We start from the raw sequence: 26418 nt of genomic DNA, 5'->3' as shown, positions 1-26418 counted from the left end.
AATCTAGGGTCTGGTACTAGCAGGTCAGAAGTGGCTGAGCTGAGTACCCTTCTCAGTGTCTTTCTGCCCACTTGTTACTGTGGACGTCAGTGTGTAAAGTGGTGCCTAGGATTGCTCTGTATTTGGAGTTGTTTTCAGGAGGAGGTACTCAACCACTTGACCAAGTACTGGTTTTACTATAACATGAACATTGCTGGGCAACAGTATTTCCCCTCTCAACTTACATTAGAAAAGTTAGATTAAAACACACACACAAACATTGTAAGACAAGGGCCCTCAATCTTTTACTGATTAATTTTCTATTTTTCTTGGTCACCTATATGAGGAATCCATCTTGTCCTTCTGTAGCCAGGTTGGAGACTGGCTTGGTAAGCTTGAAGACTGACTGGTAGGAAGAATGACTTTTTGGAAACCTCTTAATATAATCTATTTATTTTTATTTTTCCTGTAAGTGTAGAACCATTAATGAACAGCAGAAATAGATTTTAAAACTGTAAAGAAAGAGCTGGAATCCGTTAACAGAACTGAAACTCTTCCATAATCCTGTAACACCATTCTCAGGCCAATTCAGTATGAAAAATCACTAGACTCACTGGTCAGTATTTCAAATCCAGGCAGAGCACACACCAGTTTATTTTGAAATGCAACACAGATCAGTATTTTATGAATACAACTTATTACTACATTAACATTATCAGGTAAAAACAGCTTCCAAATGCATGCATAGAAAGTTAAGCATAGTCTTTGAACTCCTTATTTCTAAATATACAAAAAATACATTTAAATTATATAATTTTAGTGAATCAAAGACTTATAAAATTACAGTTTTGGTTTTCTCAACATAGAAAAAATATAAAAATGACTATATATATGGTTGTATAATTTTTTACCCAAATTTCAAAGGAGCAGTATGTACTGATATTGTCTTATAACGTTTTATCTGAAACTCAGAATTGAAAATAATTTGCAGGTTGTACCACATCAACGCCAACCTTTTATTATAAACGAATAACCAGAAACATAAGTGGAAGTGAGGGCACAATCTCTTCACATGCCTTAACGCTACACTGTCTAAACCCTTCCTGTCGGAAGTTTGCTCCAGAGAACGTTTTCATCAGGGAGGATGTGCTTTATTCCATGACTAATTCTCCACGGTCAGTACGTGTTAAATGAATGAACCCAACCTTAGCAAATAGAACACAGCAAGATGCGGATTAGCAGCTTGTGTCTACAAAGCACTACTGCATACCTCAAAGAATTTTCTGCCAGAAGGTGGTACCCGAAGGGGGGGATCTGAAACACCCAATCAGGTCGGGGGCTGGGCAGTTGATGCCTTTGACTGTGCCCTGAAATGAAAGTGGTAAGTCTGACAAAATACCCACCAAAACACCACCTTCCTCATTCACACTTTATAAGAAGATGTGACATCTGGTGGGGTTAGACATTCTCAATTCATAAGAGAACACCGCCACTTCCAAAGAGAAATGAATTCATGTTAGAGATAAAGAAACCAGTTACTGAGAGAGGTGACTGAAGGACACGGTGGCATGGCTTACTTATCTTCAATGAGCACTTCAAATGTTGATGGACAAAAATGCACACTGGGGTTGAGACCCTTTTTGAGAAGGGAGTTGTTCGCTGCGTTCTTGTTGCCGAAGTTCAATTTGATGCATAACCACTATTTGTGACAGGCTGTTTTTCATAGTGACAAATTATTATAGAGAGGCCCGAATAAAACCCCCAAGCCAGCAATTCTGGAAAACCTGCATTTCTCATCCCATCTTCTACAACTATTCCAAAACCAAATGAAAAAACCTTACTCAAATTAATAATAAGGCTAATATAACCCAAATTGATTCTATTTTATAGTAGAAATATATTTTAGAAAAAGATAAAGCATGAAAAATAATCTTTCCCATATATTTTGTTTATCAAATACAAGAATAGATTCTAATCTCAACACGCCCAAGTTAAGAGTGCTAACTTTAAGAAGGAGAATTTTAATGTTTAATTCAAAAATAATTTATTACACATCTACCTGCATTAAACTTTAGGCTGCATATTTTCTTCTCATTTTCATCTTAATTTTCAAGCTTCTATGAAAATAAGCATTTAAAAATTAGTCTTCCATTATGACACTTCTAATAGTAGCAATTATATTTTAATTGATAATCAGTCAGTAAGCTAGACTTTTACAGATCAACCAATTAAAAAAAGGGGGGGAGTTTGCGCAAAGAACATTCTGTGTTTAAAATCTAATGCATGTCTAAACTTGGGCTTTACATTTTTATCCAACCCTTTCTTGAAGAGCCTTAAATGCAGTTTAGCAATTAAAGTATGGAGACATGATGTTAATTAGACAATGTCCATATGTCCAAAGTATTTCTTGGCTGATCCAAAATGTGGGGACAATACTACTTTTAGCTCATGACTGCCCAACTGGAACATTTCACTGCCTCTGGATTTACAACTTGGTGGGAATTACATAGGACCATAATTAGGAAAAGTATCCAAACAGAAGAGATGAATGAAAATGTAAAAGTAAAATAATAAGGGCATATAAACCCATTCCTGACTGTTCTTCCAGACTCCATTTTTAGAGTAACGCCTTCCATGTGCTTTCGTTAATGGATTCTTTACTCCTGTGCAACTAGACTGGCGTCAGGTCCCTAAGTAAGAATTGCTCTTGGCAAACACCTTGCTCAGGGGTGTTCTGAGAATGGTACTGTGAAAGGTACTTGTCACTGACTAGTGACTGAGCTTTCCCTTTCTGAGAACTGTCATTTTGTTAAAATATGATTGAGGCTGAGCCCCAGATAAAGTAGCTTCTCTACAATATACTTATTAAATTCTTATTAAATTCAAGCACATTTCGTAGTGGCAGGCAGTAATGACTCGATTGAAAACAAACAAAAGGGTTCTAGCTGTTTTCTGATTACAGGCACTACTCCAAAGCTTCACAGACATATATACATTGTATAATTCATTCACTAGATAGAGGGGAAGGTCCCAGCCATAACTTCAGAGCATTCCAGAGAACAAATGGCTTCCAGCATGCAGTCAAGCACTTTGAGAGGGAATGCTAAACACACTGCAGACTGAAACATAACTGCTGCAAGCTGGGCATTGAGTGGGCACAACTTCATTACTCAGACTGTAACGCTCAAGTATTTAGTATTACAGATCTTTATTTATCAGACACATGAAGGAAACAGGAGGATAAAAAACGCCAAATCCCTTTCCAGCGCCATCCTAAATACTGGGAACTTCTGGTTGAAAGAACATGCTGAAATGGACCAGCAAGGATGTTTTATGTAACAGCTTTTGTTTTGTTTTTTATAAAATCCCAGGCCCATGTGACACTGGATTTTGGTTTTTGTTTTGGTTTGGTTTTTTTTAGTATTTTAAAAAAAGTTCTTACTTATTTTCTATGAAACGTACTGGGAACAGAAAAAGTCTGCAGCATCTTTTGTCATTGGGAAGTTTGTTTCTGGGGGTGTGCAGGAAGCAGGAATTATTCAAATTTCTTGTGCTCTTCAGTATGAGAAAGGACCTTTCTTCTCTGGTGTATCATGTGGAAGTACAACTGGGGAAAAACTGGAAAGAAAAGAAAGGATTCATTAAGGAGATGATTTAAAATCACATGTTCTATGTAAAGCACATGGACTTGAGGTCCTCTCTGACTCTCTGACCACTTTCTCTTCCAGCAACTAAGGAAGGTAACAAAGTGGGCTTGGAGAGAGAGGACAAACACAGAGGGACTGACTTCCCCGCTTTAGCCGAGGGGGAAGGGTAGCGTGGACTGGAATGACAGACACTACTGACGCTACCATTACCAATCAAGATGCCACAGAGCTGCCCAATGATACTCTTGACACTCTCTCATATTATCTTCACATGTATTCTCTGATTCCCCAACAACTAGGGGAAGAATTCTAGTGATGGAGCTATTACTCCTGTTCACAGAGGAGGAACTCAAGCCCCAGAGAGGGTGGGCGCATGCCTGGGGTCTCACAGCAAATCACTGACACAGTCAGGACCAGGCTCGGGGCTCCTGACCCTTAGTCTCGGCTTCTCTGTTATGGCTCTGTCGTCAGGGAGGATCTCCTGAAAGTACTTCCAGAGAAAGGCTGTTCTTTGAGTGGGAAGACTGAAGAGGGGGAGGAACGCTATGACGTTTGATCTGAACACCACTAAGCCAGGTTTGGATGAGGAAAAAGTCCATATGAAAAGCAAGCCCTTAGGCACCGGAGATTCTGTTCTTGGTCATTTCATAGACTACTTTAAAAAGGACTCGTTCTCCAGTGAATACGGTGGTCCTGCCTCCCTAGGCAGTATTTAGAAATGCGGGTGGGGGGAGAGTATCGAAGGGGGTAGATTACTGGCATTCAGCACAAGGGGCCAGGAATGCCAAAACCCACAACGCATGACGGTCCCCCGTGACTAAGAACTGTGTCATCCCAAATGCCTATAGTGTCCCTGCTGGGAAATGCAAGCTTAAACTACCTGACCTTCACAAGGTTACTGTAAACTGGGGGTTCAAAAACCATGTGAAAAACTCCAGTGAGCTGGTCTTGGATGTACACTATCCCTCCTTCCCTTCCCAACCGCTCCAATCTCTATTTTTTAGACAGTAACCTGTGTTTTGGGGGAGGTAATTTCTACTACTGCCAACTCTCCTCTCACAGTTTCTTCCTTTTTAAATGGATTCCAAGTTGGCCAAATGTCAAATGATCCTCCCAAAGTACTCCAAGACATCAGTGGGTGTGTGCACATAGATCTGATAAACTGCAGAGGAGGCCCCGGTGCCGAACTGGGCTGCCATCCACTCCACTCACTGTTTGCAGGCAGGAAGTTATTCACAGAAAAGACCCAGCTTGTGCATAAAATTCAACAGTGAGAGAACTATTTTGGTATGAAAGCCAGAAAATGTGACAAGCTCTATAATCTAAAAACTGGAAGTAAAGATATAATTAAACCATAAGGAATGCTAATTGTAATCATTTGAAAATGTGTGGCCAGTCACATTTCTACAGACCTACTTTAGTAAAGGGAAACTTTGAGGCAAGGTACACTAAGGACTTTTCCACTGGCTGCATTTGTTATTACGCCACTCATAAGGTGGCTATAGCCCCACAGGCTCTGAGGGAGGACAACGATCCAGAAGCCATTCATTAGGCCCTTAGTGGCAGCACGACGGCCAAGTATACCTTCTTCGTCCCCCAGGCAAGGGCCTGCTGGCTACAGAGGGTCAGGGGTCAGAACTGGACAGCCAATATGGCCCTTTCATTTTTTTTTATATCTTCCAGAGGTTTCTCAGTGCCCAAGAGAAAGGAAAGTGTGGGGGAGGCCAGGAGAATGGGGGTACTTGGGTTGGAAATTCTCTACTGCTCTGAGAGGTGACCAGAACTTGGGTGACACTGTCTCCATCTCAATTACCCACATGTTCACACTGAATCCAACCACAGTGGCTGAAACAATTCCAGATGCACGGCTACTGCTTTTAACTACACTGAAAATCTCAACCTGCCAACAGGCCATTTAGAATTCTACCCTCTGCTCTTACAGTTCAGGACATGGAGGGTGGAGATGGTGGCTGTGCACGTATGTGTGTCTGGCTTGGTGTGTCCGAGTCGGGGTAGGGAGCTGTGCGTGTCACTGGACCCACCTTCCTGTAAGGAAATGGGCTCTCTTAAGACTTGAAGGCTGAGAGCAACTGGAAATGCTCTGCTTGGGGCAAGTTTCTTCTGTTCCTCTAAAAATCAGAGGTGAGGTTATGGTTACTGACAATGTGGAGAGTGCCCTGCTTCTTGGTGCCCTCACCCTACTCATTGTTTCTCATTTCTCTCAGCCTTTTTTTTTTTAAGGCTATAGCTAACTTTCTACAGCCTTTTTAAGGCTATAGCTAACACCCCTATAGCTAACTTTCACCAATTTGCACAAGGATGGGGGGAGGTGATGTAAACAGGACTTAGATGTCTACTGAGTCCTGTGGATACTGTACATACTCATACTGCATCTGCAGCAGAGGAAGAAAAGAGCATCTTGCAAGGGACTCCAAAGCACCTCGATATGAGAAAACTCCCAGGGCTGCGGCTCATGGGCCATACACAATATGGGCTATGTGTGCACCAATGCAACATCAGGTCAGGACCATAATGAAGAGGTGCTGCTTTATGTAAGATATGTATATCATTAACTTCCCATTAAAGAGGGTTAAAAGAAACGTAAGTTGTAGAAAGGAAACCAAATTTGGTAAAGAAAGCTGCATATCAACAGCAACCTCTCCTAACTCTGCATTTTCTTCTCATAAATACCAAGTTTTGGAAAGTTGGAAATGTGCAGCTGGCTGGAATGAACTGTACAAACTGGTCTCAATATTAACAACCTGAACTACTGAAAACATTCAGGGCCATTGGCTCAGGCCAGAAGCATAGTGAGTGCCAGCAGACACAAATATGGTCTGCATGACCATCCTGAGCCGGGGTGGGGAGTTAGGGATTTGGAGGGAACCTTTTAATCCCTGTCCTTGTTCTACAAGAGTTAAGCTGCCTTAGAAATGAAAGAATACAGCTTTTAACCAAGCCAAGTTCTCTTGTCAAAAAGAGGCCGAGAATGGAAGACGGGGGAAGGACTGGGGTAAAAGCAGACGTCTGTTGAGAGGAGAGCGCTGTAAGACAGCTGGCTCTAAGGTCTGTGTTTTCTCTCTTTTCTCTTTTAAGGCCAAGAAGGACAATCCCAGAGAACTGGGCTTGTTGTCCTTCAGGAATCCTATCATCCTGTGCTTGACCAGGCCCCTTCGCTACATTGAGAGCTCAGCAGGCAGAAGCAAAAGGCCGGGCAGCACTGGTTGCCCACCAGAGCACAAAAAAGACCACGAGGTGCAGACAGACACGGGCTGCCCTGGAGGACTGTTCCTGGAATAAAGCCCCTCCTTCTCTTCCACAGACAGAAAATCTTGCAGCAACTCTGAGGTAGGGGCCCCAGATTTCTGTCAATGACACAGCACCTTGTTATTGGTTTGATTTCATGATATTCTCCTTGCCCCTTTCCCAGTGACCCAATACAGCATCTATCGCCATTCAAAGACTTATGTTGAATTTAAATAAATCCTGTGGTGCTCGTTGGGGTATTTGTTAGCCTGGGTGTGGCAAAACTGCAATTAGGAATTGTTGCTCTAGAGACTGGAAATGAAACTCTAGGAGAACAAAATTAGAAAGGTGAAAAGCTCTAAGTTAATTTTTATTACGTAAATTTTTACACTCTTCCATATTTATCTTTTGTTTGAAAATCAACTACCTTTTACATTTGAAGAGAGGTGTCCTTTAGCCACTATGGTTCTAGCACCAGAGAGGAGGACTTGATCATTAATAAAGAGTAGAAAATGAATCATGTAGCAGAACTGCATCCAAGAACTTCTCCAAGATAAATGTTCACATGAAATCGGGGTGTGCTTTTTTTCTCACAACGCATGAAATGCAATTTTCCACAGGGGGACACAAACATGTCACCTATGATTGTGTTAGGATGATTCATTCAGTTAATGCTGTGGGCTGAAGAAAAATCCAACCCTCCAGTCTGAATTTAACCTGAGGTTTAGGGGAGGACATAGCATCTCACAGACTAAAATAAGATTCAGAGTCACAATGCCTATGGAAGTAGCTAAATGAGAAGAAACATTAACTTTACGTGTCCTTGGGTAAAACAAGATCCTTTTGGATATGTGGAAATCAATCATAGGATTGCAACTGAACATCAGAATTTGAGAAAAGGAGTAAACAACTCTTCCTCAGCAAACATGACTCATTTCAGAGAAGCCTCAAACATGGCTTTTTCTCTCTGTTAATGTGCTGATAGGCGTGTTTGATTACCATATATTTAAACCTTCAGAATTATTAAAATAATTGGAAACCATCCTGAAGATAACACTATGTCCTATTCAGATGGCTTTGTTTATTTCCAAACAAGAAAATAAATATAGAAAAAACAAATTAATCTATTTTTATTTTGTTTCTAGTTAACTATCAATTCCTTAAAAGTGAAGTAACTGTCTATTTTGATACAGTAAAAATGTAAAAATCTCTTTACAGTGTTTTTCAAATACCACAACAAGTAGTTCTCAAGAGACAGAAAAACTCAAGGTAAGGTCTTTAATGGCTTTTTTTTTTTTTTGCTTTCCACTCAGTACTCTCCTCCAATAGACAGTTAACCTATCCTGGAATTCACTGTTTAAAACACACACTGAGAAGCACTGCATTTTGGCAGCTGTATTGAGAAGGGTTCATCTTTATTCAATCACTACCAGAGAAAATTCCCTCTGACAGTCGGTCGGCATTCAACAAAAACCAAAGCGTTCCCAATAAATTAGATTTATGGTGTAAAAACAACCAAAGGCATTTAACTCTAGTTATTCTTTTTTTTTTTTCTTTTTGCGGTATGCGGGCCTCTCACTGTTGTGGCCTCTCCCGTTGCGGAGCACAGGCTCCGGATGCGCAGGCTCAGCGGCCATGGCTCACGGGCCCAGCCGCTCCGCGGCATGTGGGATCCTCCCAGACCGGGGCACCACGAACCCGTATCCCCTGCATCGGCAGGCGGACTCTTAACCACTGCGCCACCAGGGAGGCCCAACTCTAGTTATTCTTGAGCCAATTTTTGAAACATAAATAAATATATGCATAAACATCTACTTACTTGGAATGTAGGAGATCATGATCAGAATTAGGAATGCGTAATAGTCAAAAGAGAAATTGTATTTGTTAGGTAAACTGATGGAGTACAGGCCAGACTGTCTGACAAAGGGCAATGCAGCATATATTGTGAGCAATTCTCCTGACACTCCCATTGGGTACAGCACAATGAAAAGCGTGTACCTAAAACAAAACAAAATATTCATTACTGAGGTTCAAAGCCAGCTTTAGTAGAAAGATGCATCCCCACCAATACTGATTACTTGGTAGAAAGCTATCGTTTATACATTTCCCTGTTTACCCACTGCTTAAATTCAGGTTTTACAAGCCAGTTTTTGAAAAGGGCCAAAGCAAGTATGCTTCTGAATGTTCTAAAATAAAAGAAATGTGTTTGGTCAGCCTCAAAATTTGGCCTAAATAAACAACTCTTCAAAACAACACCCTAAAATAACTGAGATGATGCCAAATATTGGTAAAGTAGGGGCACTGAGTCATGGTTTATACTGAAGGGTCCTGCCTCGTGGGGTGGGGGTGAGTTTGCGGGGGAAGGTGTTGGAGCATGGTGTCCAGGAATCCCTACAATGTACACCAAAGTCTGGTCTGTGGACTGAAAAAAACAGCACATCCAACGTGTGTATACTGCTACAACTTTTCAAATGTCTGTACGTGCTCTTGTGAAAAATAAAATATACCCTAATTTTAAAAGACATTAAAAATTTTTATGATAAGCCTTTAGTCATTACATAATTTTCCAGTCAAAAAAACTACAATTACTATCACATGGGTGACTCCACACAATTTTTTTCACTTTAAAATAAAGGAGTTCCTCAGGTTTCAAAAACAATTCAGAGGGCTTCCCTGGTGGTGCAGTGGTTGAGAGTCTGCCTGCCGATGCAGCGGACACGGGTTCGTGCCCCGGTCTGGGAAGATCCCACATGCCGCGGAGCAGCTGGGCCCATGAGCCATGGCCACTGAGCCTGCGTGTCCGGAGCCTGTGCTCCGCAACGGGAGAAGCCACAACAGTGAGAGACCCGCGTACCGCAAAACAAACAAACAAACAAACAAACCACAACAATTCAGAGAGGTTCATCCAATGGAACTAACTGGAAGCCATTCTGAGGTATAAGTATTGCTAAAGAAATCATCAGCTCAGATTTTAAAAAGCCTTTGGCTGTTTGTGGCTGACAATAAATACTGGGCTCTAAATGTCCAGGTACAGGAATTGTGCCGAGAAATCTGTGACAAAAGAAAGACATGTTCTCCATTGCTACCTTCAGCCATGCTGAGGAGGATGGTGGAAAAGGAAGACTCTTCCATGGGCCACAGAAGACAATGGACAAAAGAATCTTTCTCTAATTGTAAAATCAGGGTTTGGTCAATAAACTTTCCCTATAACCAGGATAGACAGCTTTCACAAGTCTGCCCAGCTTGGTTAGAAACTGCTATATTTTTCCCATTCTCCCTTTTTCCTAATATAAATGTTTATTGAAAAAAAAGAAAAGAAAAAGAAGTTCACATGCTTGAAATGTTGGAGGCATTTGGTTTATGTCTCTGTTTAATCACTAGACTCATAAATTGTCTAGGAACCATCATTTTCCTTTTATGAAATGAGGAACTTTGGCCCCAAGGATGATTTTTTTTTTTTTTTTTTTTTTTTTTTTTTGCGGTACGCGGGCCTCTCACTGTTGTGGCCTCTCCTGTTGCGGAGCACAGGCTCCGGACGCGCAGGCTCAGCGGCCATGGCTCACGGGCCCAGTCGCTCCGTGGCATGTGGGATCTTCCTGGACCGGGGCATGAACCCGTGTCCCCTGCATCGGCAGGCGGACTCTCAACCACTGCGCCACCAGGGAAGCCCCCCAAGGATAATTTTGATCCTTAGGCTTTGTCACTCCTTCCTGTAGTCATTTCTAACTCAGAAAACTGCTCACAACTGTGTCACACATTAGTTCAGATAATTAGATGAACTATCAGCCTTTTATACAATTCATAACAAATATTACTGCTAAAAATAACCAAAGCAAACTAAACTGATAATATGCTAAAACTGCCATGTAACATTTGTTATTAATTAAAAAGTAATTTAAGAGTTATCTTGGCAAAATTGAGACAAGAATTGGACTTGGTCCAAAATCCATCAAAATGGCAGAAGCTCATCAGTAAAATTTTCTATGGACAAAAAAGGGATGGTATATCAAATCTCTTTTGAATAATTTAACTGAAAAGAACTGATCCCAAGGAAATAAGTAGAGATAAAAAATTTTAAAGTGTTTCTATTAATCAAAGTTATGTACAGTCACTTATTCTGATGAAATCTACAGACCAGATTTCTACCTAACCCATCTCACACAATTTATTGGCCACACCGGGCAGGTTGCAGGATCCTAGTTCCCCGACCAGGGATCAAACCCAGGCCCACAGCAGTGAAAGTACCAAGTCCTAAGCACTGAACCACCAGGGAATTCTCACAATTTTATTTTTAGAAATAAAAAATAGTATTTAGGCAATAAAGGAAAAATACAGTGATAGATCACTTCAAAAGTTAGTCTTCATTCCCTGTACTTCTTTACCTGGCCCATTTGATGAGGTAAGGCAGATGGTTTAATAGACTGAATGTATAAAAGGAGTAACGGATAATTTCTGTGATTGTCCAGGCAATAACAAACAGGAGGACACTGTCTTCACTCTGTACCTGTAGAAAAGGAAGACAAAAGCAAAAGCAAACACATAAAACATCTTAACAAAGAAGCACTCACCATGTGGGAAGCCGAGTCCCTCACCCCCTTACAGAGCTGGTGGGTTGAAGAAGTTGACACAGCCCCTGGTGTTTACCTCAATGGCCATAGCACAGCACAGAAAGAGCTTACCACATAAAGGAACACATGCATGCCTATGACAACAATTGTGTAGAGCCAAGTGAGAAGGAATTCGGCTTACTGACGAGTAAGACAGACAGGGAGGGGGAATTATATGAGCTGTAGCCCACAGGGAGAAACAAACACGATGAGTGAGTTTCTGCATGTTCGTTTGCTGACCTGATGTGGAGAATGTGAACTGGCGTTAGTGGAAGCCAAGAATGGTTAGGTAAGATAGCAGAAGGGTGAATTGGTGGAAACCTTGGGTTCCATTAACAAGAATTTTAATTTGCTTTGCATGACAACTTGGAATCCAAGGAAGTTTCAAAGAAGGGCAATATAATGATTAAAACACAACTGAAGCTAATTCCCTGGGCAGGATGAATTCACGTGAGGAGGCTGGAGACCAGCTACGAGGCAGGGCCCACTTATTCTCTCCCACTGGTGACTTCTGCCCGCCTCCCCCCCCGCCATGAGGCCTGGTTTAACTCAAGGATTACAGAAGCTTCCATGCTGATCACAGGAGGTGGCTAAAGCCAGAAGAGCTTTGGAATACTTAGCCTCCCCTGAAGTTGTTTTCATGCTGAAAAAAACAATATATATATATATATTTTTTTTAAACTTTTTTAAAAAATTAATTAATCAATTAATTTATTTTGGCACGCTGGGTCTTCGTTGTGGTGTGTGGGCTTCTCTAGTTGTGGTGCATGGGCTGTAGAGTGCACGGGCTCAGTAGTTGCAGCATGTGGGCTCTCTAGTTGCGGCATGTGGCATCTTAGTTCCCCGATCAGGGATCGAACCCGGGCCCCCTGCATTGGGAGTGTGGAGTCTTAACCACTGGACCACCAGGGAAGTCCCCAAAACAATATATTTTAAACAGAGCTCCTTAGGTATGTTTTTTAGGGGATGTTCTCACTAGATGCCTTAGACTGCAAATCTTGCATGAAAATGTATTACCGTGGTATTAACTTTCAGCACCCCCTCTTCCCACCCCAGCTAAGTTATGATGATCCTTGGCACTTGGAAACCAATAATAAGAAACAACCTTCCACACCGATTCACTTATATTTTCTTACATCCGAAAAGAGCAGTTAGAGAGTTGGATGTGAATAAGAAATTCCACTGAGGAAATCAAACAAATTTCAATTACAAGATGGATGTCTCTGTCTTATTCCTAACATCTAATACAACAAAGGTATGGCATTCATTCTAACCTTAACTTTTGCTTCTCTGCATTTGCAATGTTAATTTAGCACTTACATTCTTCCTCAGAAAGTGTACGTGGAGCGATCCACCTACACAATGAAATAAGTAGTCATTTACATACCTATTAACTAAATTGCTCTCACAAAGAATTTCATAAATCCATAGTTACTACTCTCTAAAAATAATAAGAATTTTATACTGTCAAGAGCAAGAGTACTTTTTGTTTTCCTGGCACTCTTATATTAGCCAAAGTAAAGCAAAAGCTAAACCCCTCTAAAGCTTTCATGTTTCATTTTTCAGTCTGTCTCCAAATCCTTGCTTAAAACCCATCTATACTAAAACATAATTTCAGAGCACACTTTGCTTTTTGATAGACTTTGTAATCCTCCTCATCTTAAGGAGATATGTTTTTACAGCTATGGGCTGAAGCCTTCCTTAAAGACCTTTGGGTTAAACAGGGAGTTCTTCTAATATTTTGCATTGTAATCGTCTTGAAAGCAGGGAGCATGCTTTATTCATTTTTGATTCCCAAAAGCTCTTTGTGATTTTCACAAGTAGGAGCTCAACAGATATTGGTAAAGCAAAACAATTCAATCATAATCAGCTGCCTGCTTTTTGATACCTGATATTAGTTTCTAGGTAGTCTTAGAGGCCTTCAAATAAGGGAAAAGCAAACAAAGAAGTCCCCCCCACCCCCGGGGCCTCCCACTCTGATCCAGCCTGCAGGTTATTTGATTCACTGTCCCCCCACCCCCACCCCATTAGACTTTAAACAAAAGAACTGTAACAAACTCAGACTCAGGATGAATGTGAAAACAGTCTGTTCCCAGAATCCAGCTGTGAAGACCATGTCACAATTTTAAGAAGACTAAGGATGGGGAAAATGATCATTCTGTACAAATGATATCTTCAGATCAATAGGAAGTACAACATGTTGTTAAGGAGGGGATCACATAAAGTCAGAGATCAAGCTTATCTAATTTGCAGATAATTATCCAATAACACAAAATAGGGGTAGAATGGAATGAGTTAAAACCAGTAAGATCAATGAGCAGGTTTGGGCTAGGTTGACCAAAAATGTCTTGAAGCCATGTTTCAAAGCTGCATGTTCACCATCATGGCACAAACGGGGGAATGGGCCAGGGGCAGCCTGGCTGGCCAGGAAATCTTCCTTTGCCTGGTGCGGTGAGCTGCGTGTTGGACCCTCCACACTGTAGAAAGCAGGTTTCAGCCCCCTGCTCTACAAAGGGAGAGGAGACGTGGGGAGTGGGTGGCGTGTGCAATTTAGCCAAGGGAGTTTACATAGAAATTCAAGCTGGAGAAACAAATGGGTGCAAGAGAAAAACCTTTACACACAAATAGCATCATCTGTTTGACTTTAAAAGGCTCAGGGAGTATCAGTACATGAAAAGCTGTCATTTTTATTACATTCAAAGAAAAACAAATGGTGCCACATAAGAAAATCGCTATTGTAGAAACCCTATTCTTCTTAGCATTTTGGAACCTACTGCTTACCCCTCTGGTTATTTCAAAGAAATCCCCTGATCATGCTTTCTCTGGTAGGTGTTCTTTCCTCTTCTCGATACCCTTTTCATTTGTGAAGAGAAGAAATTTTGGTAAAATCTCGGAGGTGAGAACTAGAGTCTGTTCTTGGCAGAACTGTGAACAGTATGTTTATCTCAGTCTCCTCTGGTTGCCATAATAAAATACCATGGTCTAGGTGGCTCAAACAACAGAAATGTATTTTCTCGCAGTTTTAAAAGTCCGAGCTCAGGGTGCCAGCAAGTTTGCTTCCTTGTGAGGACCCTCTTCCCGACTTGCAGCTGGCTGCTTTATCACCACATTCTCACATGGTACGTGAGAGAGAGAGAGGCAAGTTCTAAAAATATGTAAAAGGTATCATGTGCAAGGATATTAGTGCCTTAGAGGCATGAATCTCATTGTGAAGATCCCACCCTCACAACCTCATCTAAACCCAACCACCTACCAAACGCCCCCCCTCCAAATACCATAACACTGGGGGGCTTAGGGTTTCCACATACGAATTTTGGGGGACACAATTCAGTCCAAAGCATCATTTCAGACCAGGTGTTGGCAAACTTTTCCTAAAAAGGGCTAAATAGCAAATATTTTAGGCTTTGTGCCATATGTGGCCTTAGTCAGGTATTCTTTTTTGTTGTTTTTTTACACCCTTTAAAAAATGTAAAAACCATCACAAATTGCAGGCTACATGTCAACCCTGTTTTAGATCCATTTGACTCCCCCAACTTTCCCTGTCTGTTAACCTCTACAAATATCATTCTTCAGCCTTCCTTCGGCAGACTCTGCGTGTGTGTGTGTGTGTGTGTGTGTGTGTGTGTGTGTGTGTGTGTGTGTGTTGTGTTGTGTTTTGCTGGGGGGTGGGGGAGGCAATCTATAACCAATGGACGTTATGGAAAAAGGAAGTAGTCTTAAAAGAATACATATAGGCAAGTTTTTCATGTTATGTCATCTTAAAATCTTAGTAATCTCCTTATGTTTGTGATAAAATATACATAACTTAAAATTTACCATTTTAATCATTTCTAAGTGTATATTTCAGTGGCATTAAGTACATTCACCATGCTGTGCAACTATCACCGCCATCCATTTCCAAACTTTTTCATCATCCCAAACAAGCTCTGTACCCATTAAATAATATCTCTCCATTTCTCCCTCCCTCTAGCCCTTGGTAACCACTACTCTACTTTTAGTCTTTAAGAACTTGCTCATTTCACAACACTGTAAATCAACTATACTTCAATTAAAAAAAAAAAGAACTTGCTCATTCTAGGTACCTCAATTAAATGGAATCATGCAATATGTGTCCTTCTGTGTGTGGCTTCTTTCATTTAGCATAACATTTTCAAGGTTTATCCATGTTGTGGCACGTATCAGAATTTCCCTCCTTTTTAAGATTGAATATTATATTGTACGTAAATACCACATTTTGTTTACTGATTCAACTACTGATGAACATCTGTATTGCTTCCACCTTCTGGCAATTGGAATAATGCTGCTGTGAACATGGGTGTACAAATATCTATTTGAGTAGCTGTTTTCAATTCTTTTGGGTATACCTAGGAGTGGAATTGTTAGATCATATGGTAATTCAATGTTTAGCTTTTTGAGGAACTACCAAACCGTTTTCCACATTGGCTGCACCATTTTACATTCCTACCAACTATGCAAAAAGGTTCCAATTTTTTCACATCTTCACCAACACTTGTTATTTTCCTTTTTTCTTCCTGACAGTATGAAGTGGCATCTCGTCGTGGTTTTGATATGCATTTCCCTAATGACTAGAGATGTTGAGCATTTTTTCATGTGCTTATTGGTCATATGTGTATCTTCTTTTGAGAAATGTCTTTTGCCCATTTTTAACTTTGGGGGGTAATAACCTCTTTTTAATAATTATGATCACAATAGCAGTAAAAATAATTATACCTAATAGTTACTGAACTCATACTATCCTGCCAAGCACTTTTTAACATATATTACCTCTTCGGATCCCCATTTTACAGATGAGGAAAGTGAGGTTTACAGAAGTTGAATCCAGGTCTTGTCCCAAAACTCTGAACAGTTCTGACTTGTCTTCTTGGGCTTTAGACATACACACACACTCCCCTGTTGCTGTGGGGAGAACATCTCTCTTGCAATTGAGGATGGGGAGGTGAGGGAGAGACATAGAGATGGTAGGTGTAAGAGATGGCTAGTATGGTTGGAAAATCAGTTACATGTTGTAAATAAGTAAACTGAGCAAATAAATCAATATATTAAAAAATGGACTTCTCGCTGTTGGAATAGGTATTTACAAACATGGAAGGGAGAATGCTAGAAAGAACACCAAGATGTTGAATTGTAATTGGAGGAATTGGTATGAGCTCATGATTTTATGTATGTGTGTGTGTGTGTATACACATATACACATACAGTGATGTAAATACTTTTAGATATACATGTGTATGAGTATATATGCATATAGATGCATTGATACATACATGTATATAGTAGCTTTCTCTACTGAGAGGACCAAGAGGCAATAACATCCCAGTAGTGAGGAGCACCTCAACTACCAGATCTTGGTTCCTAAATATACCATCCTCCACTAAAAGGAACCAGGTTCCTTGGCATAATGGCTGATTCCAGGGCTGGGGCAGGGGAAGTACAAGATGATTCTGGAAATCTTTTTATCAGAAAGTAAGGAAATGCTCAAACAATGATGAAGACAAGTCAAAAGGACAAGAAGAAAGGGTTCCCTCTGACCAAATCACAGACACCTTTAGCATCAAAGTAAATAACAGATTACAATCCACTGGATTATATAGGAATTCACAAGTCCAAACTGATATAAATAAAATAAATAAATGAATAAATGAGAGAAAGGGAAAGCTATTCCTTACAGTAGGATGCCAACTAATACATGGAAAAGAAATGACGGAAGTAGAGAGTCACCATTTGGTAACCATCACAGAGGTGGTTGATAGAGACCAGGAATCTTTCCCGAAAAATACTGATCAATAAAACAGGGAAAATGGTGACTTGCAGGTGGAGAAAGCCGGCAGGCACCAACAGAAGCAGGTGATTGAGGTCAACATCACCGGGGGAGGATGGGTATAGTCATGGTGCTGCCACACCTCATGTGATACCCTGAGAAGAGCATGGCACCATGTCTCTGGTATTTCTGCCAAGAATGCATGGCTTGAACTGGTTATGAGGGAACACTGGATGGATCTAGGCTGAGGGTCACCCTAGGGAAATTAAGGCCTATACTCTTTAAAACTGTTAAGGGGGCCTCCCTGGTGGCGCAAGTGGTTGAGAGTCCGCCTGCCGATGCAGGGGGTGCGGGTTCGTGCCCCGGTCTGGGAGGATCCCGTATGCCGCGGAGCGGCTGGGCCCGTGGGCCGTGGCCGCTGGGCCTGCGCGTCCGGAGCCTGCGCGTCCGGAGCCTGTGCTCCGCGGTGGGGGAGGCCACGGCAGTGAGGGGCCCGCATACCGCAAAAAAAAAACAAAAAACAAAAAAACTGTTAAGGACATGAGAGACAGATCAGGACTTCTTAGTCTTAGACTGATGGGTCTAAAGAGATCCGACAACTCATTGTATACATGGCAACAACCATGTTTCTCCTTTCCCTGTGTATCCTGGTGCTTAGCACAATACCTGGAGCGTAGAAGATACTTAGTAAATATGTGCCATCCAGAAAGGGAAAAAAAAGGACACTTAGTTTAGACAGTTAGTGAAATCTGAATGAGGCCTGTGGATGGGACGATAGTATTGTATCAGTTTTGGCTTCCCGACTGGAGGGTTGTTATGCAGGTGATGTAGGAGAGTGTATGAAACATGTACTTGGGTGACAGGACATCATGTATAGCTTGCTCTCAAGGTTCAGAAGAAAACGAGTGATAACGGGTAGATAAATACAGAGGAATAGGTGATAGGAATAGGAACAAATGTAGTAAAATGTCAGTAGTCGGGGAATCTGAATGAAGGAAACATGAGAGTTCTTTGTACTGTTCTAGTTCAAATTTTCTGTAAATTTGAAATTACTTCTAAAGAAATTATTTTAAAATATCACCTGAGAACTAAGCAACCACTTTGGGGACATAATTAGAAGCAAACAGTATCATCTGGTTTCTATAAATTGCTTTTGATATGAAGCCTCTAAATCTGCTGGAAGAGGCGGGCTATGTAACCATAAAAGGAGATATAAGAACATTTATAACAAAAACTACCAATAAGAGCACACTTGAGAAGGAACAACAGGTTTAATGCTGACCCTAAATTTGTATTGGCATTACTATTGTCTTACACTGTAAGTACCCCAAGGGCAGGTCCAAAACCTCGCTTTGAAAAGGGGTTAGCTTACTTAAAAAGCAAAATCAGACTTTCAATAAATGCTTTAGATTAGGATAATAATGATGATTAAGATAATGATAACTCCCATTTAGCAGGGCTAATTATTCCTTAAGTATGGTAAAAGTAATTATGTCTAAATTTTCACCAGCTAACTGCGAAACCATTTTAATAAGTATAAAAGAATTCATTCCTATGTGAAGTCAATTATATCTCTTTTAAAAGTCAATTATATCTCTGCTTCAGGACATAGAATTCAACACAGTTGTGTAGAAATTTGTCACTAAAATTTTGGGAAAAGATTAGGTTACATTATAGCTAATATGTACCTAACATTTATTGAGCACTTACTAAGTGCCAGGCACTGTTCTAAAAGCTTTATATGTATTAACATATTGCATCCCCAAGACCACCCCGTGAGTAGGAACAACAGGGCCTGGGAGACTAGAACAGTTCCTCAGGAGCTAAAACAGCTGGGCAGCTGAAGCGTGACGTGGTGCCAGCACCCTGTCTTTCCTGCCTTGTCAGTTATCCCACTCTACCGTACTGCTCAGTTCTGCTCCTGAGCAAGCCCTGTAAGGGTGGCACCTGTGATTTCTCCTTCCCATGCATCCTAGTGCTTAGCACAATACCGGAGCAAAGAAGGTACTGAATGAGTATTCTGACCCATCTGCAGCCTGGCCTGCATGTCCTCTGCCTTGGTTGGAACAGCCTTGGGTGAGGAGGGCAGCTCCCCAGGGAGGGTGAGGCCACAGGGCTGCTGCCTGGATGGTGACGTCAGCAGAAGGTTTGGGCTGGGGCACTGGACAATTCTGACGACAATCCTGGTCCTTTCCATAACTTTCTGAAGCTTTTTTGAATAAAAATGTAACTCACTTAGTTATCTGCTTAAAAGGAATGTCATCCTTGATAAGAAGCTGAAATGTAATAAATATTGACATGTGGTGGTTTAAAAAAAAAAGATGTCTGGATTAGCGTTAGTCTTTTCACATGGCAATTTCATGTGTAAAGTGTCCTTCATGATTTAGTGTTTATTAAAAATCCATGATAGGGTACATGGTAAACAAACCAGAAAATAATATTCCTTTTCTATGGAAAATGCAAGTTATAATATTAATATTCTCCTTTAAAGGAGAAAAAAATGTGCATCTACATAGATTTTTCTTAACCTACAATGACAAAGGGAACTGGTTAAAAAATTATTTCCATTACAACACAATAACTAAGGACTAATTTTTGATATGGATGATGGCCTAGTTAAAGGTTTTGGCCTACGAAAACAAGTTTTGGTCGTGAAATTAACTTTTCTGAACATGCAATGAGAAAAATGTATAAGCATGCGGTAAACAAGCAATGCATGATCAACTCTATATTTATGACAGACATGCAGGTCTGAATGCTAATATGTTCCCATTAGTCCAACTTTAACGCTCCTATCTGCTCAGCCCATTTCCTGGGAAACATGAAGGAAGAGTGGCAGGTTCCTACAACTAGCCTCTTCTCCAGTCATTGCACCTCTTGAATTAAACAGACCTCCAGGCTTCCAGGCTGCATATCCTATCTCTCCCAGCCTCAGCTTCCTCATATGGAAACTGAGGTAATATTTGCCTTTGCATGGTTGATGTGAAGTCAGAAAAACCTATGAAATGCTTAGTAAAATGCTAGCCATTTAATATACAGCAGTTATTACTATTATTCCATGAAAGAAAAATTCAATTCAACAAATCTGTATTAAGTTTCTATTATCTATGCTAGCCACTGCTGAGACCCAGTACAGGCTGGTGGCTGCCTCTTAGGCTTAATTAATTACCAAGATAATATTTTGTTTGTTGTTGTTTTGCTTTCTGTTGGTAAGTGTTAAAGGCATTAGCCTGTACCAACTCTGGGATATCTAAGGATCTCACCAGCTGCTAGCCTTTCCCAATGTTCTTCCTGAGTTCTGTTTGATTTTCTCACCTCCAAAGAGCACATTATTAACTGAAAAGTTTTCACGCAACTATTTCCTTCAACCAAACTCAAGCACGAGGACTGCATCAGAATGAGGTCATAATTAGTCCCACCTTGATCATATATACCCAATACAGTCTAAGTATTCTACGAAGCAATAGTCCTTTAACTACAGCAAGACAGCTCGAGAACAATATTCCCAGCAGTAGGTTACTGTGGCCCCATAGGGAAAGCTGGGGCATACTCACCCCACTGTCCACCCCAGACCTCTAAATGTATCATCCTAGTGTGCCTACCCAACACTCTAGAGGGAACAGGATTGATCATTGTCAGAAATGTAACTGACATGGTCAAAAGAACATGAAATTGGCAATATACACTCTGAAATGTCAAGCTTCTTTTGTTCTATGATGGTTTAAGAATTGCAAAAATGTCAGTAAGACAGAAAATAAAAACAAAGGCCTCAATGAAAACAAACAAAACCTCCAAAGGCTATGAATACCATCTCCTGGAGCATAAATATTAAAACAATGTCCCATGATCCTGGTCCACAGATATTTTGAGTTTGTACAGTGCTTTAAAAAATAGTTGAGCCAGTTTTTTAAGTTAGAGATTTCACATTAAAAAAAAAAATCTGTATTTCTGCTTCTGCTTAAAAGAGCGACTGCATAACACTCGATCGATTTGCCAATCACTAGCTGAGGTGAGCACGGCCTTTCTTCTGAGATGATATACACTCTCTAGTCATCATATTCTCCTTGAACTTTTCTTTAACACCCACCTGTGGGACAGACATCTGGTGCCAACTGATAAGCTCTGCTACAGATGGCAAAGTGCTACACAAATGTAACATGACTATTTGAAAAACTCTAAAGTTTTAAAAACTATTAAGTAGTATATAAAAACTTGGTTAATTTGATGAGTTTTTACACTTGAAGCTCTCAACATACACTTCTTTGAAGCAGTAACCTCAATAAAAGATTCCCTAAACTTGACCTAAAAAGACAGCACCAATGCAGAAGGCAAAAGAGATGCATGATTATCGAGTTTTTGGTTATCCTGGTAATTTTTTTGCCAGAGCAAAATATAGTAAAGGGGAGAAGATGCAATACAAACGATTATGGTAGCAATTTAAAGAAAAGACAAGTTAAAAGTCTTTAATGCATCAAGCCTAATAATTAGTCTCCTCCCTCCCTTCCAAATGCAAGCATACCCTCAGCATGCTTCCACACACAACCACACATGTGTATCAAGTCACGTCTTACAAATTCCCAAAGTGCACCAGGGTCACTTCAGACTGGAAAAGGGTCCTCTCTCTGGAAAATGCAGACGACTTAGTAATATGCTTTATTTTATCCATGATGCATCACAGCTTTTAAATGAGAGCTTCTTGACTATATAGGGCTTCTTGATATGGGTAGGTAAAAAAGGTTATTGAACCCTCTTCCCAGAAGCAATAGAAATACACTTCATATATATTTCACAGGAGCAGGGGGACAGGGATGACTTCTTCAGGTTCCCCTGTCATCTTCAAGATTCCCACTGAGACCAGTTACCTGCTGCATTCACTGTGCAGGTCAATTGTCAGGAGACTGAACGTACTGGTATTCTTGTCAATTTATATATTTTTAATTAAGTTACCTGATTCTCCATATTTGTGCTGAAAATACAGTCATACTGAAAAAGCTACAGCATATAAAGGACCGATTTGGCAAAGGAGCAGATAATTTAAGAGACAGTTCCTCCTCCTACATATTAAAAAAGTTTTCCAATGAATATTTATCAATGCTTTAAAAATGCCACTCATTATACTGTGGAGCACACCTGTTTAAAAGCAGTTTATAGCTAATAATTTTTAACTTTCCTTGACTTTGCTGACATATTTTAGCGCTGCTCACGACGTATGCCACCAGCTCACTTTTACAGTGTGAAATGAGGATCTCTGAGCTCACTGGGATCATAATGTTGACTATATTTCTTCTATGGTATCTTTGAACTCAAAGAGGAGAGAAAAGGCCTGTGAAATGGTTTTCAACAAAGGCAAATGTGGGACATGTTAGCATGGTGAATCCACTGCAAAGGCCAAACTGCAGGGCTCTGAAAAGTAGGGTCTATATGGCCTCCTGCCTCACCAGTTAGTCAACTGCTACCTCTGCAAAAGATGAGAATACCATCCACACTCTTTCCCACACCTGCAATCAGGATTTTTACGACAATTTAATCTAGAGTACTAAACAAAAAATCTCCGTATTTAAAGAACACAGCATACCAAGTATACCATATAAATTTCCTTTGGCTTCTTCTTTTTTTTTTTTTTTCCGGTACGTGGGCCTCTCACTGTTGTGGCCTCTCCCATTGCGGAGCACAGGCTCCGGACTTGCAGGCTCAGCGGCCATGGCTCACGGGCCCAGCCACTTTGCGGCATGTGGGATCCTCACGGACCGGGGCACGAACCCGTGTCCCCTGCATTGGCAGGCTCACTGTCAACCACTGCGCCACCAGGGAAGCCCTTTTTTTTTTTTTTTAATCACACAGTCATGCACATATGAGATAAAATATATGGAACCTAATTGACTGAAATAAAGAGAATGGTAAATAATATTACACTGAACAACTACAGCTACACCGTCCGATACAGTAAACTCCAGTCACATGTGGCCATTTAAAATTAAATTACATTAAAATTCAGTTCCTCATTCACTCTAACTTCATTTTAAGGGTTCAATATGTGTTCACATACAACTAGTAGCTACTATATCGAACAGCACAGACACAGAACATTTCTGCCATCACCAAAAGTTCCTTTGTACAGTCCTGGGATAGAGGAAATACCCAAAAGAAAAATGCCCGTAACCAACATATTTCTATCACTATATGGGACCAAAAAGTTACCCTTTTTGGCTTGAAATAAACATCTGAATTCACTTCACTTTCAAACCATGGATGAAAACTGGTTTGAGTGTCAAATTCACTTATTGGTAACTCTCCACTGACAGTACAACTTGACAGCGCACTTCTATGACACAGGCTTACTTCCCTGCATTATTTATTCTTCAACTCAAGCTGATGACATACAACCGAAGCTGAAACCACTTAGGCTCCCAGCCTGTAAATCTCATCTCAGGTGCTTCTTTGGGAAACTACTATTTTACACGCAAGGTAACCTTTCTTTTTCTTTCATCATTCTCATTCCTATTCCATGACAGTTTCCTAGCGCCCAAAGTCAAACATCTTTGTTAATCTCAGGACTCCAAGTATCCAGATTTGGCTCTAAACGGGCTTCCTACTATTTCTAAGTAGCAGCAATTACATATATTAAGATACTACCCAATAGTATGAAAATGTCTTATGCTTGAAGAGGACTCATTCCAACAATGAGCTTCTGTGTCAGAAATTTCATTATCAGAAACAGAAGGGAAAAAATTAGGAGCAAAGTAGGAGACGCCACTGACACATCCAGAATATCAATTAAATGGGGGAGGGGTTTAGCATAATATTTTAAAAGACTAACTGAACTGTAAATGCACTGGGAAACCCAAGATCTGGAAGTTCTGGGGCAGAGGGAAAGGAAGGAGCCAATAGTGCTCAGGCCTGAAAGGCCTGGCCACCTGCAGGGCAGTCTGGACTGGGCAGGCTGGGGCAGGTCTGGCTTTGAGTCCCAGAGGAACCTCACAGAGTGGGGCACTTTCCTTTGGAGCTGACAGGTCAGGCCCTGGCCCTTCCTGCCCTGAATGACATTCCCCCAAATGAAGATAACCGTGCAATCTTCCAGGGAGTTTGTCTGGTTTACCTGCTCCCTCTCGTGCCAGAATTGAGGAATGGGAATGGACGATGTCAGATTTGGCCCTTGGGGTAAGAAAGCAAAAGAAAAGGTCCCGAGAAACTTCAAGTGTGAGGGTGTTTGTGGGGCAGGGTCACCAATGAAGGAGGGTGCAGGGGAGGAGAGCCAAGAGGAGAAAAAGATTAACATTAAACACAAATGAAACTGATCTCCTGATTTTGTTGGGGCTATGTTCTTGTAGGATGTAGTGGTAACACTCGCTTGGATGGTTTAAGATGTTTTATTTTATTTTAAACACAACTGACTTAATTATCAACGAACAGAGCATAATACATTTTGAACAAAGGAGTGCCGCTGAAGTTTTCCAAGGACTACCAAAGAACTAAGACAATGGGAGAAAGATGCAACATCGAACATCAGACGTGAACCTACACTGAACCCAAAAGGATCTAAATATTTTGCAATATTTTGAAATAAAATTTTTATACACGGTTCAAGAAAATGTTGGAAAGGTACAGAAAAACACTGAGAGAAAAACAGACAACCTGATTTTGCCAAAATCACCTACGCTAAATATATTTAATGTCAAAGCGAACCATCCAGCCTTGAGAAAAGTAACACTATCTTTAAGTGTCCATTATTAACAGATGCGGAAGTGGCATTAAAGTACTGCTACATCTGTCTTGGAGTTGTCTAAAGTCTGACAGTGTCTGATTAACAGTCAAATAATGAGGTTTTCTACCTTTAGGAGAGGTGCTAATTTTAAAAGTGAAGGTGATGCAAATCCACCTACAGAAATATTTAAAATAGCAAGTAAGGGAATAGATGGAGTAGGGTGGAGAACTTGAGACATTTAGCACTCAAGGGGCCAAAAGATACTGAATGTATCCCAGTGTCCTTTGCTAACTGAGATGGAACGTCACTGTGGAAACGGCCTGGGCTAGAAGACAGTGGCGTGGCTTCTGGTCCAAGCACAGTACCCAAGGAGGGAACAACGTGCCCCAGATGCAGCCTCTCAGCTCCTCATCTGAATGATATGGATAAGAAGGTGCCCCTCCTGCCTAACCGAAAGCCCATGTTCATGGATGGCCATCAAGGAGCATGTGCAGCCACAGGAAACATGCTAACGAGAGAAGCAACCTCAAGAGGCAGCAAGAGCACGAGCGCACCGCGAACCCAGCTGGAGGACCCAGCAGAGAAGGAAAACCTATAATGCAACACAACAGGAAAAGGATCGTGGAGTACCCTCCAGGAAAAGGATCGTGGAGTATCGAGGATACCACTGTACGTAGTCCTTTAGCTTCCACAAGAGTGAAAAAGGAGCGGAAAAGAGGAAGAAAAAAAAAAACTGTGTGGCATCTATGAAGGAAGTAGCAATCCTTCTGAAGTGAAACTGCTTTATAAGGGGTTTCAGAAGCTGCTCAGCAAAAAACTGCATGCTAGAGACCTTGATTTCTAAACACTGCTGCCTTGTTTTCATGTATCCCTCTCAGTTAATCTCCACAAAAACCCTGTGAAATGAGCAGGACAGATACCAGTATTACCATGTCACAGATGAGAAAAACAAGGCTCAGAAAGTTGAAGTGCTTTGTCCTAAGCCACAGGGTAAGTGTCGAAGTGCACACTCACCAACTCCTCATGAAAATTATGGCTGTTAAGCCTCCATGTTCTAGAATACTGAGTTTGACTTACCTAGAAAATAACAAAAGTGTCCAAGGAAGATGACATTTCTTGAGAAAACCGAAGAAGAGAGATGTTTGTGCAGTATTTCCTTGGGTGGAAACGATAACGATCTACCTGGAATCATATATGATCTACCTGGTGGCGTTGGCCAGGCAACAAGAAGCACCTGCCCAGGATGGAGCCCTTCCCTCCAACTGCCCCCCAGACAAATGATGCTTTAGCTTCTTTAATGCCATGGTTTCAAATCTGCCTCTGACTTCAAGGTGGGCCCTTCAAGCTTCCTCTTACATGCAAGTGACCCTCAGCTCCACAGACACTAGATTTTGGAGAAGGCACCAGAAACTCCACAGTCCCTCCACTTAGCTGGGTAAGGGAACTCCAGGCTTTCAT

The 26418-nt window shown here is 41.0% G+C and overlaps 1 protein-coding gene across 1 annotated transcript in view; it reads right to left on the bottom strand.

The window, feature by feature from the left end:
• Nucleotides 1-596: 596 nt before the first annotated feature.
• Nucleotides 597-26418, bottom strand: part of HACD2 (3-hydroxyacyl-CoA dehydratase 2) — a 90659-nt gene continuing 64837 nt past the window's right edge. The window contains exons 5-7 of the mRNA XM_060099445.1: nt 11255-11376; nt 8692-8870; nt 597-3597 (exon numbers count right to left, since the gene is read on the bottom strand). Coding sequence (XP_059955428.1) covers nt 3515-3597; nt 8692-8870; nt 11255-11376 — 384 coding nt within the window. The 3' untranslated portion in view covers nt 597-3514. The remainder of the gene's footprint in view (nt 3598-8691; nt 8871-11254; nt 11377-26418) is intronic.

This window comes from Mesoplodon densirostris, chromosome 5 (genome assembly GCF_025265405.1).
Source record: "Mesoplodon densirostris isolate mMesDen1 chromosome 5, mMesDen1 primary haplotype, whole genome shotgun sequence".
Lineage (NCBI taxonomy): Eukaryota > Metazoa > Chordata > Mammalia > Artiodactyla > Ziphiidae > Mesoplodon > Mesoplodon densirostris.
This window is presented reverse-complemented; position numbering and strand designations above follow the sequence as displayed.